Genomic DNA, 18,768 nt, shown 5'->3' on the forward strand with positions numbered 1-18,768 from the left:
CTTACCTGCCAGCGCCTTGATGCGGGAGCGCTCAAAGAGGCGAGCTGAGCTGTTCTCATTGTCCCAGTCCTCGTCAGCCAGCTCCCACCGGTTGTTGATGTCATTGTACTGCTGCTGGATCTCCAAGCTGTCATAGTCCGTGGGGGATAGGGTGCTGCTCATGGCGCCTACCACAAGGTCTCTGCATCCACCTGTGGGGGGGGCCAGAGAGCCGTGAGTATCCTCTGACCCCTCTTTGGCCGGTTCCCCACCCCCACCCAACCAGTCCCCCTGCCCTGGGACCAAATTGGAGTCAGCGCCCCCTACAGGGGAAAAGCCTTGCATCCCAGTCCCCACCCCCAGGGGCTGTGTACCCACCTGTGTGGCCAGGGCTCCAACTACCAAATCCTCTGCTGAGCTACAGTATGGCCCAGGCTCCCCGTGAGAACCTGAAAGCAAAGATCAGGTATCAGAGGGGTAGCCGTGTTAGTCTGGATCTGTAAAAGCAGCAAAGAATCCTGTGGCATCTTATAGACTAACAAAGAGGCAGCAATGTGAGCCTCCCGGCGGGGAACCCCCTCCCAGCAGCACCCCAGGGGAGAGTCTGCATCTGGCATCAGCCCCCGGGGACCCAGACTGGCAAGGAATGCTTCCCCCTGCCTTCAGCAGGGTGACCCAACACTCCCAGAGCAATCCAACCCCCTAGCACCCAGGGCAGCCCACTCCTCAATGGGTCTCACCCTGTCCACTTCCCACACAGACTGAGCAATCAGTGCTTCTGGGCATGGGGACTGCAGCCATGTCCCTTCCCCAGGGCCACACCTCCGCCACCACCTTGGGATCCACCAAAGGCAAACGGTCTCTCCTTGGTCACCCTTCCCCTGGATGGAGGCAGCCAGGTTGAGGGGCAGGACTCCTGCTGCCCCTTCCTCCACACAGGAAGAGGCGACCATGCCAAATCTGAGTGAGTGGCGCCGCGATTCAACGCACCGGGACACAATGCCCAGAGCCCAGCCCTGCAGGACAGGAGCTGCCACTGTGGGGTTAGTACGGAGCGGGCTCACTCTCCAGCTCCCACCCTACCTGGCTAGTATTAGGGTTGCAGTGTATGGTGACGAGTGCTGCCCTCTCGGCCTTTAGTATAGTGCACCCACTGAATCAGGAGGCCATATCCGCCCTTGGGGCATGGCAGTAGATAACCCTGCCCCAGGACTCAAGGGCTCACTCTCAGGCTCTGGGTGCCCCGGCTGTACCCACAGAGCCAATCCTTCGCTGGGCTCATTGCAGGTCCCTTGACTGCTCTGTGCTCCCAGCTACACGGGAGGCCCCGTACCCACATGGGCTGTGATACTCCTGGCCCACTCACCACCCCCATCAGCCAGGGCAGGAGGGTTTAGCACTGGACTGAGCCTGGAGGACAGAAGCAAGAGAGACTGAGCCAAACAGCATCCAAACTCTCAAGCTGCTGATTTGGAGATGAGCAGTGATTACAGGAGGGCTGGAACTCCAGAGCCATAAAGGGGCTGTTCTCTAGCTGCTAGAGCCCACTCCTCTCCCAGACCCAGGGATAGAACCCAGGAGTCCTGCTCCCAGCCCCACACCCGCTGTAATCCACAAGACCCAACTCCCTCTCAGAGCTGGAGATAGAACCCAGGAGTCTTGGCCCCCAGTCCTCTGCTCTAACCACTAGACACAACTACCCTCCTACAGCCAGGAATAAAACTCAGGCGGTCTGGCTCCCAGCCAAATCTGGGTCTGAGACCAGAGCTCTGTCACAGCAGGCACTGCACAGACACATTCCCTGCCCCAAGAGCTCATAAGCTAAATAGACGAAGGGTGGGAGGGGAAACAGAGGTACTGAGGGGGGAAGAGACTTGTCCGAGATCACACAGCAGGTCAATAGCAGAGGCAGAAAGAGAACCCAAGTGTCCTGGCTCCCCATGTGGTGCCTTACCCACTGGACCATGCTGCTCTTGGCGAGCTCGTCCACCGGCCATAGTCTTTCAGGAAAAGCAGTGTGGGCACGACCTGTATTTCTAGGCAAGGTAACGAACCATCCAGGCTCCATGACTGCACTGATGTGAAGCCAATTACAGGCCCCATGTTTCCCCAGCCATTTCATGTGCTCCCCGGTGCTCCAGGCTCATAGCAGGGCTCCAGGGACGGGCTGGGAGCACAGCCTGCTTGCGTCTCTATGGCAGTGGCTGTAATTGCATTAGAACAATGCAGGCTAGGCTAGCACACACATCCCATCCATGTCACGCCTGGCTGGGGCCGTCAGTACTCACTGGCATTGGGGAGCAAGACCCATTGTGCTGGGCTCAATGCTATTAGAGGCTAACATCTGGTAACAAGCAGCCTCCCCTAGCCAAATGATGGCCCTTGGGCCCATGGGGACCTCCTGCCCAAAGCTGAACCCTGACAACCCATTGGTCAGCCCACTGGTGCTGGAACTAGGGCTGCTGGGAGTGCTGTCACTCCCTCTGGCTTGAAGTGGTGATAACAAAACACCAAAGACAGGGTTTCCATCAGCAGCACCCCCACTATAAAAATTGTTCCAGCACCCCGTCTCTGCCCCCACCTCCAAAGACACAGTCCTGTTCTTCTGCAAGGGTGGGAGGGGATCTAGGGGTCAGAGCAGGGGGGCTGGGAGTCAGAACTCCTGGGTCCTGTCACAGTTCTGGCAGGGAAGTGGGGTCTAGTGGTTTAGCACAGGGTGGCTGGGGTTAGAACTCCTGGGTTCTATCCCTGGCTGTGGCAGGAGAGTGTGGGTTAGTGGTGACAACCAGGCCACCTGGGTTTTGCCCCAGGTCACTCTGTTTCCTTAGGCCCTCTGTGCACCTCAGTGTTCACTATCTTTCTATGAGGGACAACACCACCAGTCTACCCCTGATCACAGAGGGTTGTCGTTAATGAATGGGTACCTGCAAAGGGCTCTAAGGGGCACTGCAGCACTGAAGGGAGCCCTCGAGGGGGCTGCTCTGAGTCGTCCAAGCCTTGGGCTGGATTCTCCCTTCTCCAGCCTCCACCAGTCCCTGCCCTGTTCTGTGTCTAACCTGCCCCGCCTGATGCCTGCTGACAGGGCCCATCTATCATCCCCCTTCCCCAGGACGCTTGACGCCCTTTGTTGAAGCCGTTGCCGAGTTGTGGGGGGGGCACGGGCACCATCTTGGTTCCTGTCCTGCTCTTGCTCAGAGTGATTGAGAGCTAGACCCATGGCTATAGCAACACAGCAACGCCTGGAACTGTGCATATTTTCATCTCAGTCTGCTGGGCCTCCTAATAGAACCAGCCTCTGCATCGCCCTGCTGGTGCCCTACACTCCCCACCCAGCCCCAAGTGCTAAGAGCAGCTAAAAGCAGTAAACAGCTGAGGAGATCCAGCCCTGAGTCCCAGAGGCATCCCATACCAGATCAGGGAGAGCAACGCTGCACTCTATCCCCCCACTCCACTAGCACCCCACATGCAGCTCTGGGCCCAAGAGCCCAAGAACTGGGGGGAATTCACACAGCAGTGGATCCCGGGACAGCTCCTCATATGGTTTTGTTCACTCTTGTTCTTAGGTATGGCTCATCACCATGGTATCAGATGCCCTGTCTACACAGACCCTAACCAAGATCAGGGCCCCATTGTGTGAGGCACTGCACAGACTGAGACCAGGGCCCTGTTGCGCCAAGCGCAGTACATGGCCTGACCAGGATCAGCCCCCCATTCTGCCAGGTGCTGCACAGATACATAGAGACAATCCCTACCCCAAAGAGCTTAAAATCTAAAGAGATAAGCGGTAGGAGGAGAAACAGAGACACTGAAAGGGGAAGGGGTTAGCTCAAGGTCAAGAGAAGAGCCAGGAATAGAAACCAAGAGTTTTGACTCTCAGCCTCCCCTCTCTCTAGGCCACTAGACGCAGGTCCCAGCCCAGAGCCAGGCTTTAGACCCGAGCATTTCTCATTCCAAGCCCCACTTCTCTAACTGTTGGACCCCATTTCCTTCCCACAGCTGGGAATACAACCCAGAAGTCCTGACTCCCAGCCCAGTGTTCTGGCCAACATTCACACCCTAGGAATGCTAAAGGCCACCTGCTGTTACTGAGTGGGTGTCTTGCCACAGTGCCACGTGGTTAGGATTGCTCAGCTCCCTGGTTTCTGTTCCTACAGCTGGATTCCTTCCAGGGGCATCACTCCGCCCTATAGATCAAACGGAGAGTCAGGAAAATGCTCACAAAGAATTCCCGTCCAACCCACACATCTCCGGGGGGTGAGGGCAGGGCAATTCAGGGCCCAGGTACCCCAGGAGCTCAGTGTTAACTGCCGGTTATACACAGAGCTGGCAGCACCACCCAGTGGTTTTCAAACTGGGGTACGCAAGCTCTTGTAAGGGTGCACGCAAGAAAAATCCTGTAATGGCAGACAATGCATTTTATTTAGTAAGCCTTGGCAATCTAATCAGCGTTTAATCTCCTTTCAATTAAAACGGCAGCCACATTGCTGTACGTTTCCTGTCTGCTGTGCAACTCAGAATCAGAGGTTTTCAAACTGGGTGGCCCTCTGAGGTGAGTCAGGGGGTGGAGGTGCCGTGCGGGGCTGCCCTGAGCCGTTTGGTGTCACCGCTTGCCTCCCCAAATGTTCTGAAGGGGCTGCACCCCACAATTGGAAAACCTCTAGAAGCTGTTGCTAAATGAAAGGCAGAAATCTGGGGCGGGGGGTACATGACCCTGCCTGTTACCCACCCCCTGCCAATTGTCACCTCTGCCTATCTCAGATGGGGGGGTATGGTAGACTACCTTATTTGGAAAGGGGTACACAGCCTAAAAAGCTTGAAAACCACTGATTAAGTAAGTATAAGTAAGCTTGCCATTAAAAGACACTGTTTTTGTTGTTTATAATTTTGCCAAACTTCAATTGTTCAGGCTGAAATTTCCCAAGCCAGGACTCTGCCTCAGGCTGAAACTTTCTGTGAAGTTTCAGCAAAAATGGTTCAGCTGTTTCCAAAGATGAAACTAGGGAAACAACTATTTTGCCCATGTTAAAAAAAAATCTCAGATCCATTTTGTTGAGAAGTTCTAGGGCAGGGGTAGTCAATAGGTGAACCACAGGCCAAATCTGGACCCCCAGATGCTTTTGAAAGGACCGTGATATCTTTTTATTAACTTATTATTATCAGTATTGTTATTGTCTTTGTATTATTTTCTTGGGAGACTGGACCTCGACAATACCTTGACCAAGAAATTTTAAACTTGCCAAAAAATAATTGATTACCCCTGCTCTAGGGCCTCAATGCATTGGAGCAAGGAGTTGAAATTTGGTAGGGGGACCTCTCTGGGGTCAGGAAGATGCCTTTTGCTGTTTCCATGAAGATCCACCCAAATCTGGCCTATTTATGAGCCTCAGGGGAAAAAATAATTCAGTTTTCACTTGCTAAGCAGAGACTTGTTAAAGTTTGGCAGCTAAATTTTCTAAAGATTCCACTGCGCTGAGCATGCTCCAGACCTTCACATCAGAAGTGAGAGCAGAGAAATGGTCTCTCCTGTGCTCTCATTGCTCCCTCCTGCTGGAGAAGAAGAAGGATGCAGCCTCACTAGAGCGCAGAGGGGAGCAGAATAGGTGTGGGGAAGAGATAGGGGGGAGACAAGGACAGAGGGAAGATGATGGGGGCAGGAGTGGGTGGGGAGCATGGGGGTGGGAGAGGGGCAGGCATACCCATGATGGGGGAAGAGCAGAAGGGGCTGGCGACAGGAGCTACATACAAGGAGACAGGAGTGGGAGACAACTAGGGGAGTTAGGAAGCAGGGTGAAAGGGGCAGAATGGTCTGTAACCACTAGAGAACGTCCCCTACAAAACCTGGAACTGAACCCAGGAATCCTGAGTCTCTGCATTCCTCTACTGACAGCAAATAGTTGTGAAATCCACTTGCAAAATATGTACCTTACCCCTTCTAGATCCTAATCCACAGAGGATAATAGCCTATTACTCCTACCTGTTATGCTATTAGCTCAAGTGGTAGAGAAGTAAAGGTCACAGCCCTGCTGATGGCTCAAACTGGGGGATGAGTATGGTTCCTCATGCTGACATTTTTTGCCTGTGCAACCTCAGTTTGACCCCCTGTGCATATCCATTACGATATAGTCTTTAATTACATGATCACATACTATTTTTTCACAGGACCCCCGCTTTGTCAGTGTACAGGACAGACGTGTCCTGGACATGAATCAAGGTAGGGTAATGAAGAAGGCTATTGTCAGACTCCTGCTTCATTTGTTGCAGAAGCTGGAAGGTGGGCAGTGAATGAGGCCGGGGACTGCAGGAAGAGAAAGGAAGGTCTGGCATGGTTAAGGCAGCTGAATGCTGCCCTATAGAACTGGACTCTGCCACAAAGTTCCTGTGTGATGCTGAGCAAATCACTTACGTCAAACTTTTCACAGGTGGGCACTAACTGTGTGGGCCTCATTTTCTGAGCGCTCCATTTGAGATCTTGGGTTCTGATTTGCAGAAGTTCTGAGCACTCACAACTGCAACTGAAGTCAAGGAGAGCTGTGCCCTGACCATATAAAGTGCCATATAATCCAAAATTCTCTGAAACAGAAGGCCCTATGCATCTCATACTGGGCACCCAAAATTAACTGACCCTTTTGGCCTTAATCTCTGTTTCCCATCTGTAAAATGAGGATAAACCACTAAGCCATCTCATAGGAATGTTGCAAAGATAAATTCATCCACATCTGTAAAGCACTAAGATAGTACAGTGAGAGCAACACAGAAAAGCCCAGGGGGAAATTACCAATTCTGTATTAAGAGCAGGGTTTGAATAGTGTGCAGTGAATAATGCATGATGCCACACCTAGTTATGTTACTGTCTGTCCTGTGCACTGAATGAGACAGGGGTCCTATGGAAAAAAACAACATGTGATCATGTAATTAAAGACTGTATCATAATGCATAAACACAAGGAGGTGCAAATTAAGGTTGCACTTTTGAGGTCATATTTTAAAACCTTAACATAGTTCTTTTAATGTACTGTTTTGGGATATAATATTATTGGTGCATTGAGGTAACTCCTAGAGATGACTGAGCTCGGGGCCCCACTATGATAGGTGATGTACAGACACATGGTAAATGAAAATGCTCTGCTACAAAGAGCTTACGCTCTCCCTGTCACCATAGTATCTAAGTGCCTCACAATAGATGGATGTTAGCTTTATGAGGCAGGGAAGCATCAGTCCTATTTCACAACTGAGGCAACTGACATGACTCATCCAAGGAATCAGTGGCAGATTTAGGAATAGAATCCAGGTATCCTGCATCCCACTCAAGTGCCCGCCCCACTAAACCACCCTTCCCCACTGCATGTATATTTCTGGCTGCCTAATCACACTGCATATGCACAGCCATGCTGTGAAATGCTTCATACATGCATCTACTACCACCTACATAAGCGTAGCTCCACCTGCATTATACTGAAATATTAGCTGACAAGTATGCCCTAACAAAAAGGGAGTGGGGTCTAGAGTTGGGAATGCTGGATTCTCTCCCTGTCCCTTGAAGTAGCGAGGATTCCTGGATTCTGTCCTTGGCTCTGAGAGAGGAGTAGGGTCTAGAGGTTAGAGAAGGAGGGCCAAAAGCCAGGACTCCCAAGTTCTAATCTCAGCTATTTTACTCACTCACTCAGTGCCTCGGTTTCCCCCTAATTTCCACAACAGAAGCTGGGAGGGCATGCAGGGTTAGTGTTTGTAAAGCAATGTGCACAGCTGAGCAAGGGCACAGGATTACATGATACAAAGCCCAGAACATCCCTGGTGCCAAGTGGTGGGGGTAGGGGAGGGTTGCCCAGTGCAGTGGGAGGCATTAACCCAGCTCTGCAGGGTGCCAATATGGCCAGCCAGAATGCCCTGGGTGAGACTCAAGTCACAGGGTTGCTGATCCTCTAGATGCAGAAAGACACCAGCAACATGGCACCAAATCCATGTCAAATAGCCATCCTAGCTGACGTGGCAGGAGTCAGTGGAACACTGGCAGGAGAGCAATGGAGCCCATGGACATCCCAGCCCAACTCCCATCTAACACCAACAGCTGCTCCCACAGAGATGGCACCCTCTACAGGTGCATATGGGCCACAGACAAATGACAGCCATGCAGGAGAGCTAGGGGATGGTGGCAGGTGACTGAGTGATGCCACTTTGCTGCTCAACAGGGGAGAGGCAACTGCATGGACAGGTTTGTACAATCACATACAAGATCACTCCAACATGAGGGCTGGATTAGTGCAACTGCACACACAAATTCCTACTGACACTAGGGGTTGGTTAGTGCCATCGTGTGTGCACAGATTCCCATTGACACAAAGATTGGGTTAATACCATCACACACACACAGGTTCCCATTCACATGAGGGGTGAGTTAGTGCAATCGCACAGACATTCTCTCTGCCATAAGTGCCGGGACTAGGGACTGGCTAGTGTGACAGCCACCATGCAAATTATCTCCAGCACAAGGGCAATGCATGTACAGATTTACATGATGGCCAGGTGACAACGACAGCACAAACAGATTCCGTGTGGCAACTGGGGTGGGTAAAACAGATAGTGAGATTGAGGTGACTGGAAACTGGGTGACGATTTGGAGTGATGGAGAATTTGGGGCAATTAGGGTAATGGATTTTGTGAAGTCGGGTGATTGGGGGATTGGAACAATGTGTATTTGGAGAATTGCGTATTTGGGGGTGATTGGGATCAGAGGAATGAAAGGGATTTAGATTGGGAGTGATGTAGATGTGGGGCAATTGGGATTTGAGGGATGTGGTGATGTGGTTTTGGGATGAGTGGATTTTGGGCATTGGGGTGACATTGATCTTGGGGTAATAAGGGACTAGGGCAATTTGGGATGCAACAAAGGGGATTTTGAGGACTGGGGTGATTTGGGATAGGTAGTAAGGGGAATTTGGGGCAATTGGGTTCAGGGGTGATGTAGATTTGGGGGATTAGGCTGTTGCAGATTTGGGGATGATCCAGAATTGGGGACAATGGGGATTTTGGGGCACAGACAGCTGACAAGGAAGCCTGGCCTGGCTGGCAGTGTGACCCCAATGTTAGGAACCCCTGAGGAGAGGGGGACCTAACTGGGAGAGCTGGGCAATGAGGAGCGGATAAGAGGGGTGTAAATCACAGAGGGAGGAGATGAGACAGAGTGAAAGGGACCCTGAGCTTGAGTGAGGCTCTGGGCTGCTTCCTCTCTCCATGAGCTGAGAGGTCTGGAACCTGGGCTACCACAAGGCCACAGGGAGGAAACCAGGGACAGGGTATGAGGTAAAACCCAGCCACTTCCTGTGCCCAATCTCCTCTGCAGGCCCCGGCCTAGCAAGTGTCTGAGGGAAACCCCCAGTGCTGCCCAGCTGAGCCCAGCCTCCCCAACAGGCTCTGGTCTAGTGAGTGTCTGGGGGGAACCCCTGGCGCTGCCCAGCTGGGCCCAGCCTCCCCAACAGGCTCCGGTCTAGCGAGCGTCTGGGGGGAACCCCTGGCGCTGCCCAGCTGGGCCTAGCCTCCCCAACGGGCTCCGGCCTGGCAAGTGTCTGGGGGGAACCTCTGGTGCTGCCCAGCTGGGTCCAGCCTCCCCAACAGGCCCCAGCCTACCGAGTGTCTGGGGGGAACCCCTGGCGCTGCCCAGCTGGGTCCAGCCTCCCCAACAGGCTCTGGTCTAGCGAGTGTCTGGGGGGAACCCCTGGCGCTGCCCAGCTGAGTCCAGCCTCCCCAACAGGCCCTGGTCTAGCGAGGGTCTGGGAGGAACGCCTGGCGCTGCCCAGCTGGGCCTAGCCTCCCCAACCGGCTTCAGCCTGGCAAGTGTCTGGGGGGAACCCCTGGCGCTGCCCAGCTGGGTCCAGCCTCCCCAACAGGCCCCAGCCTACCGAGTGTCTGGGGGGAACCCCTGGCGCTGCCTAGCTGGGCCCAGCCTCCCCAACGGGCCTCAGCCTACCAAGTGTCTGAGGGGAACCCCTGGCGCTGCCCAGCTGAGTCCAGCCTCCCCAACAGGCTCTGGTCTAGCGAGTGTCTGGGGGGAACCCCTGGCACTGCCCAGCTGGTTCAAGGCTCCCCAACAGGCTCCGGCCTGGCAAGTGTCTGGGGGGAACTCCTGGCGCTGCCCAGCTGGGCCAAGCCTCCCCAAGAGGCCCCAGCCTACCGAGTGTCTGGGGGGAACCCCTGGCGCTGCCCAGCTGGGTCCAGCCTCCCCAACAGGCTCCGGCCTGGCGAGTGTCTAGAGGGAACCCCTGGTGCTGCCCACCTGGCTTGGTCCAATCTCCCTCTCAGGCCCTGGCCCAGCTAGTGTCTGGGGGGAATCCCCAGCACTGCCCAAGTGGACCCAGCCTCCCCCATGGGCCCTGGCCTGGCGAGTGTCTGAGGGGAACCCCCAGTGCCACCCAGCTGGACTCAGCCTCCCACACAGGCCCTCGGCCTAACAAGCCTCTGAAGGGAGCCCCCAGCACTGCCCGGCTGGGCTCAGCCTCCCCCATAGGCCTGGCCTAGCGAGCAACTGGCCCTGACCGTACAGGTTCCAGTGCCATATTCCGGCAGCCCCGCCCGCCCACACAGAGGACCCATGCCAATGGCCGGCATCTCACAGCAGATCATCCCCAGATTATGCTGCTGATTGGGCATCTTATTCTTAGCTGCACAGCCCCCAAGGAGGCTTATACTCTTAAGGCCACAGGATAAATAGCCTGACTCCCTGACAGCAGCCAGGCCACCTCCCCAATAATGGCATCCTCCCCCCACACCCGACGCCAATGCCTGACTGAGGTAATTATGCCAGCAAACGTTCCTGCAAAATCCAATCAGCACTGCCATTGTTGGCACTGGCACTCAGGGACCAGCCTTCCCAGAAACAAATGAAGGGAGACAGGAATTAGGCCCCTCTGTGCTGGATAAAGAGACGTCAAGGAGGATGTTTGTAGGGGAGGGAGCATGGGTCAGTGGCTAGAGCATTGGCCTGAGAGCCAGGACTTTTAGGTTCCCCAGCTCTGGGAGAGGAGTGGGGCCTAAGGGCTTAAAGCCAGGGTAGCTGGAAAGGGTCAGGACTCCTGGGTTCTATTCCAGGCTCTTCCACAGCCCTGCTGTATAGTTTTGTAGTATAAATATAGCAGTGGACCTGTTATGCCAGGTACTGCACACTCTGTACCTCAGTTTCCCCTCTCATCCTTGGTCTATTTAGATTGTATGCTCTACAAGGCAGGGACTTCCACTGTTGATCTACTGCACCTGGCACAATGAGGGGCTTTGATCTCAGCTGGGGATGCTGGGTACTACTTTAATAGTACCAATGATCCCTCACACAGACCTGAGATGCAGCCATCTCTGGGGTGGTGCATTGCCTCACCTTGCACTGAGATGCAGCTGCCTGTGGGTTCTTTAACTCTGAGACCAACATCTCTTACCAGCCCCCTCACTCCCACACAATGTCCTCTTTTTGCTCCACTTCCCCCCACACACACATTCATCTTTAGCCACCCCTCCCCTGTGACTTTTGAACCCTCTCCCCAAGCAGGCCCATTCCCTACTCCCCATAACCTCTGATCTCAAAACCCTTGGGGTCCTCTGCTCCCTCATTCCCCAGACAGAGGGCAGGAGGGGAGAGAGTGAAAGTAGAGAGCAGATGGATCTAGGTAGACAGGTGCTCCCACTCCCCTGCAGTAGCCCAAGCCTTACCCCACCCCAATCTAGGCCCCCTACTGCTGTACTGGGGCACTGGTGTCAATACTATCGAAGAAAAGCACCACCTATTTAGCCTCTACACCACTGCACAGCACCCCCCCATCACTGCATCAAGGCACTGGAGCCAGCACTGACTCCAAGGGGCAAGCATCCCTTACTGAGCCCCAATCCTGTCCCCTGCAGTTCAGTGCCCCCTAGCTCTGTTCTGTGGCACTGGGGTCAGCACTGACAGAGAAAAGTGCCCCCCTACTGAACTCCCACTCCCCTTCCTGCAAACCACTCCCAGTACTGTATTGGCTCTGCTCCCCTGGCTCTGTGACCCAAATACAATAGCTTGCATCCCTATATTCAGGAATGGGTTGGTGCCACCCAGCCTAGCACTTCTGAGCTGAATTGCCAGCCTCACTCTTCACCCCATGTTCTGTGCTAACATGCTCGGATCTCCATGGGGAAGTGCAGTCACTGCATTAGCACAGTGGCACCTGCACATGGCTAATGCCACCATGAAGGCTTTGAACCACTCAGTCCCAGGCAGGCCCAATGATCTGGATTCAGCACCCAAGAGACTCCAGATTGTTCCCATCGCACCATTTGCATCAATTCTTTCTGCATAAAACTCAGATCCCACTATTGACCCACTAGCCAGCACAACCCGGCCCCTAAATGCAGCGCAGGTCCCTGCCATGTGGCACTAGCTGGCAGAGCCATCTTGCACACACACATACACACACACCCCAAACATTTCAAAACAGGGGCTTTCAGTTCTGCCCCAGAGTGCAAATTTCAGTTCCTGATTCAGGTGGCCAAATTTCCAAAAAAGCTTGGACCCAGCAGCTCCCAGTGTTGGCAATGGGCGCTCAGTGCTGGAGCACAGCAGGGCCAAAAAGCCGCCCACCCATACAGAGAGAGGCACATACCAATACAGCTAGGCAGGGATAGACACACAAATCTATGTACGCACACTGTGAAACACCCAAGCAGAGCTGCATACACAGCCAGCTCCACATCCACACACATACACTCACAGCCAGATATGAATGCATGCATGCAGAGACACATACCCCAACAAATAAGGAGACAGGTACATCCACCCAGATACACGGAGGTACAAACACAGAGAGCTATTGCCAAACAAAGGCACCCAGAGACACACAAAGAGCCATGCACACACCAGAGGGAACCCAGCTCAATGCACACACGCACCCGGCAACTCAGCCCAGCTGCTCCCCCAGCCATGCCCCAAGGAGCATGCTGGCCTGCCTCTCCCTCCCCCACAGCCCGGCCTCTCGTCAGGCGCAGAGACTGGCTCTATCTTACACGCCCCTCACCTTCCAGGTGCCTACATCTGGGTGCCCCCCATCCCTGCCCCACCTGGGTATCCCCAGGCCGGCTCCCTTCCCCGCCCCCAAGCGCCGGGAGCAGCTGGGAACCTCTCTCTTCCTCCTGCTGCCAGAGATGCAGAGACAATAACAAGCCCCTCCATCTCCCAGGAGCCCGGCTCACCTCCCTCTGGGGGGCACCCAGGGCTCCTGCCCCTCGCCCGCGTCCAGATCCCACAGCCAGGGAGACCCCCAGCACCACGCGGGCACCGGCGGGGAAGGGCTGGCTGTGGCTGCTGGCTGCGGTGCTGTGAGCGCGTGGATCTGCGTGTGTGAGCGCGCGTCACCCGCAATAGGGAGCCGGCAGGGGAAAAAAATCACAATAGCATCCTCTGGCGCCCACCGGGGCTGCCGCAGGATTCTGCCTGCCCGCCCCAGCCAGCCAGCTGGTCCTGCCACTACCGGGAGAGCGGGGCCGGGCGGGCGGGGAGAGGACAAAAGAAAGGGGCTTTTCCCAGCTGCACAATGGGAGGGAGCAGGGAAGGAAGGCTGGACATGGGTCCTAGACAGGGATGGGTAAAAGCCATGTGGTGCTCATCCAGCACCCGGATGCAGCCACCTCTGGGGTAGGGGTGAGGGGCTGTTTATACAGGAATCCCTTGCCTGGCACTGAGCTGCAGCTGCCCCAGGGGTAGGGGTGGGGGTTATTTATAGAGAGATCCATTGCCCCAGTGCTGAGATGAAGCCACCTCTGGAGTGGAAGCAGGGGCTGTTTATACAGGAATCTTTCATCCCAGCCCTAGATGCAGCTGCCTCTGGGGTGGGGAGAGGGGCTTTTTATCCATATACAGTAGTGCAGTAATGCTATACAGCTGTTTAGGACAAGGGTGAAAGGGGAGGGTCCCAGGGGCAGTGACACCCTCGGTCCTTGGTATCTGTAATGATCCTAAATGGATCCTTGCTCCAGCCAACCTCCCCAGAGCCCCCACCATGGTCTCCCACTCCTACCTAAAGGCCACAGTCACAGACAGCTCACCCCCTAGCACCATAGTACTATGGTACCGACTCAGAATGCCCCCTCCCCAAGTACATGGCTCTCTATAGCCAGCACTTCTCAAACTGTGGGGCAGGACCACAAAGTGGGCCACAAATCTGTTTTAATGGGGTCGCCAGGGCTGGCATTAGACTTGAGGGTCCGAGCAGAAGCCTGAGCCTCACTGCCTGGGGCAAAAGTCCAAGCTCCACCACCCACGGCCAAAGCTTGAGATCGTCAGCCCTGGGTATCAGGGCTCAGGTTACAGGCCCCCTGCCTGGGGCTGACGCCCTTGGGCTTTGACTTTGCCCCCAACCTCACCTAGGGAGGCTGGACTTGGAAAGGCTCATGCTTCAGTCCCCTCTCCTGGAGTTATGCAGTAATTTCTGTTGTCAGAAGGGAGTCACAGTGCAATGAAGTTTGAGAACCCCTGCGTCTATGCAATGAGTGTCCTCAGCTGCACACCACAAAAGGGGGCTTAAGGTGGGTGCAAATGGCCCGCTAAAACTTCCACTCCCCTTGAAGGGAGCATCTGGCAATAGGGCTTCTAGCCCCACACTCCAGTGTAAGGATGGAGTGCAGTGCACACTGGCTATTCTCTGCATCCCCACGGCTGTGGGACACAGAGGATAAAAGATCCCTTGCAACTGACACACCTGCAGATGTTCGGAATGCAAACCCGTGTTTAATGGTGCCTCACACCATATCTTACATGTTAGAAGGGCTTTTCACTATAAAGTCTATTTGAAGGCACTCCTCACTGTAGGAATTAACCACCCTAGAGACAGCTGCACCTGAATGCTGGGTGAGAGTCTATAAACAGACCCCACGCCCCTACCCCCTGGTGTCTCAATGCTAGGCAAAGGATCCCTATATAAATAGCCCTTGCACACGACCCCAGAGGTGCCTTCATCTCAGAGACAGGTGAGGGATCTCTGCATAAACATTCCCTCTGTCCCATCCCAAAGGCAGCCGCATTTAAGTACTGGGTGAAGGATCCCAGTAAAAGCCCTCATTTTGTGAATTTCACAAACCAGCTGAGTAAAAAGAAAAAATAATCCCCTGTTGTTTGCAACCATCATACTCCCCATAGGTCATGAAGAGGGCTTGCCCCTATAACTTTCTGACTTGAGCATAGACGTTTGCCACCTGAGCTACAGGAGTAATTGCTGTATGAATTAGCCTCTAGAGTAAGGCTTGACATACACTTTGTCCGTGGGTTACACAACTCCATTAGCACTTGTCCACATACCAAAGTTGTTCCTTTTTAACTACTCCATTCTAGTTGAAGAGATACAACCCCTGCTAGTGTGGATATGGTTATGGTGGGATAAAGGTGCTTATCCTGGTATAACTATTCCTGTACAGGAAGGGGAATAAGCTATCCCAGGATAAGACAGTTTTATATCAGTATAGCTGCTTCCATGCTTGGGGTTGTCCTGGCATAACGTATGGGTAAAAAAATCCCCTCCCCAACCAAAATAGTTATACTGGGACAAAATCAATGTGCAGAGTAGCTCTCAGATAGCAGAAGGCTATTAGAACACTGCATGCTAGCCCTGGGGTCTGGAAGGGGAGAGAGCAAAGTATTTAGCAATTGGATAACCATGGCACATATGTTTAGCACATTCATTGTAAAAGGCAGTGCAGCAGAATGACTCCAACACAGCTCTGAGGTGTTAGAGTGTGGGCTCTACTCCCAACTCTGTTTGAATTGACCTTGTGCAGCCTATTAGATTCCTTGCAAAATAGAAGTAGGAGGCTAATATCGGAGTAATTAATAGTGGAGTGGAATGATATCTTTGTCAGTAGTAAGGTCTGGGAAGTGCATGGAAATATAAAAGCAACAAGCAAAGGGGAGCTGTGAAGGCAGAAGCTTCTGGTTCCCTGCTCAGTGCACATTCCCCCTGGTTACAGGCTATGCCATGGTGCCATCTGCTGTCTCTCAAACACATTGGGTAGCCTGATTGCATGGACTGAGTATATATTAGAGCAGCTCTGAGGCTGCTCTCATTTACACCCCAAGCAGAGACCTCATAAGCCCCCTTAAACCCTTCTCCTGTATCTGTATGCTGAGAGCAGGATTGAAGGGGACAGCCCAGCCCTGGGGAGACCCTCCCCCATAGACCATGCACTCAGTTCTGATCCCTTCCTTTTGAGAAAGAAGGTTAGAATGGGGCCTGCAGGTGGAAACCAGGACTCCTGGGTTCTATTCTAAGCCAGAATCATCACACTGTCAGCAACCTGTTCAACTGATATTGCCCATAACTGGGAATGGGGGTGGATCACTTGATAATTACCTGTTCTGTTCATTCTCTCTGAAGCACCTGGCACTGGCCATGGTCGGAAGACAGGACACTGGTCTAGACAGACCTTTGGTCTGACCCAGTGTGGCCGTTCTTATGTTCCCCATCCATATTCCATAGCTCGCTTCTCATTTGCACCCCATAATAATCCCCCATCCCTAACATGAGTGCTCCTAGAGCCTGAAGTAGGTTACCTGACCTCCCTCTTGCCAGTGTTCATTGTGGGATACATCAGCATCTCCCTGCTGACTAGCAGTGGAGCAGCCTGTTAGTGCAGCGTAACCCAACAACATCACAACCTAACACAACTGGATGGCTCTGCTTAGGAGAAGGCCGGGGCTGGAATAGCAGGGGGCTGTGGGCTGAGACTGGGGGTCTCAGTAGAGCCATGTGTGTTTGTGGGAGCCCAGGGCTGGGATTGCACCAGGGTGACTGGTCAGGATTGAAGGGCACTGGCAGAGGTGCAGGGGAGACCAGGGCTAGGATAACAGGGGGTTGCAGGTCAGGATTGAAGGGGACCGGCAGAGCGGTGGGCAGAAAGCCCATGTAGCCCCCTCATCTGCCCTGTTTTCCTGGCACCCTGGGAGCAGTGACTGAATGAGGCAGGGAGCTCTGACCCTGCCAGCTGCAGGCAGACATCCTGGACCCATCCTTCCCCAGATACATCAGGTGGGTCCACTACAGTATCAAAGGCCGCTCATCCCGTCACTCAGCACCCTCTCAGGACCTGCCTTCAGATCCAGAGACCAGTTCCTGGAGATACCCCACTGCATTCATCCACTCATCCATCCCTTCCTTCTCAGCTCCACTTGGGCATCCGCAGCCCAGCTTGCCCCCCTCCCCCCAGCACCAGGGGTAGCTGGGATCACCTCCTCCCCTCTTGCTGCCAGGGATGCAGAGAAGATAACGAGCCCCTCCATCCCGCAGGCTTGGCTCACATACCTGTGGGGGTGGCACCAAGGTCTCCTTCCTCCTCGCCGTAGGGAGATCTCACTGTCCAGGCAGCGTTTGGGTACTTGGAAGCTGGGGGCTGCCAGCGGGGGGCTCTTTGTGAGTCTTAGGGCTGATCCGTTGAGGTCCGTATCACCTGTCCCATCCCCCGTCCCTGATGGGGGTGCAAGCATCACATGTTGAGCTTGGGTGAACCCCGGCGCCCAAGGGCTCAGCCCGAACAGAGTAGACCTGGGCGGCAGAACGGTCCGGCTAGGAATGGCTGGAAAAACGCCCGCCTCCCAGCCACGAGGCACAACCATTGGGCGCCTTCCCCGCATCAGTCACACACAGGGAGATGGGAATGGGAGATGATTGGGGAGGAGGGAAGGGTGATGGGGGCTGGGCTGCCCCATCTCACCCAGGGGATCAGAGCACAGGCTGAGGAAACCCCCACCTATTCCAGGAAATGGGCCTGATCCTGCTCTCATCAACCCTGGTGTAAATCCAGAGTTGCCCAGTCAGGTGAGAATAGGATCCTGAGCTGAAGATTAATCCAGAGTGAGCCCTGCATGGGTTTACACAAGTGCCATGGCACAGTCAGGTCTCATCAGTTCGGAGTGAAAGGTCTGACCTGCCAGAAGCTGAGTGTGGGGCACCTCCCCAGAGCAGTGCTCACATCCCAAGTGCCAGGAGCAAGGTTTGGCCAATCCAGCTCCCTGGCGCTTAAGGGCATAAGAGGGAGTGCAATGCAGTGGGCTGGGACCCAGCGCTCATGGGTTTTCTTCCCACATTTGTCACTCACCTCGGTCAAGTCTCCACTCTCTTCCCCTCTCTGTGCCTGTTCCCCTACTACCCTTTTCGTTTTCGACTGTAAGCTCTCTGGGGCAGGGAATGTCTCTCACTGTGTGTCTGTGGAGCATCCAGCATGACAGGGTCCTGACCACAGTCATGGTCTGTGCCGCACCCCACACAAATGAGGCCCCAATCTCAGTTGACATCTGTGCATTGCCTGGCACCATGAGCGCCCAATCTCAGTCGAGGTCTGTGTAATGCCTGGCACAATGGTGGCCCTGATCTCCGTTGAGATCTGTACAGCACCTGGCACAGTGGAGGCCCCCAATCTGATATGGGACTACCATATTACACATAACAATAAGAATATGTCATCACAGGCTCCAAACCAGTGAAGCCAGAGCTCTCGAGGAAGGAGGACTTTACCCAGATTGTGGAATGCCTTTTGTTTGTGTTAAAAGCCCATTTAATTCAAAAACCAGCAAACACTTGGCAGAAAAGTGTTCTCTGTTAATCACTTGGGCTCAAGTTTTCCAAAGTAACTCATCATTTTGGTATCCAACTAGCCATGACTTAAAGGGCCTTGCTTTTTGCTTCCCCCCTGAGCATCAGGCCCCATTGAGGTGTCTCACATTGGGCATTCCAAAGACTAAGGCCCCCAAAATGTCCAGTCACTTAGATCCAAGGTCAGAAGGGACCATTAAATCATCTAG

At 54.0% G+C, this 18,768-nt stretch overlaps 1 protein-coding gene across 7 annotated transcripts in view; it reads right to left on the reverse strand.

Moving 5' to 3' along the window:
* SPTBN2 (spectrin beta, non-erythrocytic 2) overlaps positions 1-17,525 on the reverse strand; it is a 57,982-nt gene extending 40,457 nt beyond the window's left edge. For 2 of the 7 annotated variants that reach the window (XM_050959834.1, XM_050959842.1), the window contains exons 1-3: positions 17,273-17,525; positions 358-476; positions 6-191 (exon numbers count right to left, since the gene is read on the reverse strand). In XM_050959834.1, the coding sequence (XP_050815791.1) occupies positions 6-162 (157 nt within the window). In that variant the 5' untranslated portion in view covers positions 163-191; positions 358-476; positions 17,273-17,525. Of the gene's footprint in view, positions 1-5; positions 192-357; positions 477-13,175; positions 13,305-17,272 lie in introns of those variants that run through there. The other 5 variants (XM_050959835.1, XM_050959837.1, XM_050959836.1 and 2 more) reach the window with 5 other exon arrangements.
* Between the last annotated feature and the right edge of the window lie 1,243 nt (positions 17,526-18,768).

The sequence above is a fragment of the Gopherus flavomarginatus genome, chromosome 6 (genome assembly GCF_025201925.1).
Source record: "Gopherus flavomarginatus isolate rGopFla2 chromosome 6, rGopFla2.mat.asm, whole genome shotgun sequence".
In the NCBI taxonomy this organism is placed as follows: domain Eukaryota; kingdom Metazoa; phylum Chordata; order Testudines; family Testudinidae; genus Gopherus; species Gopherus flavomarginatus.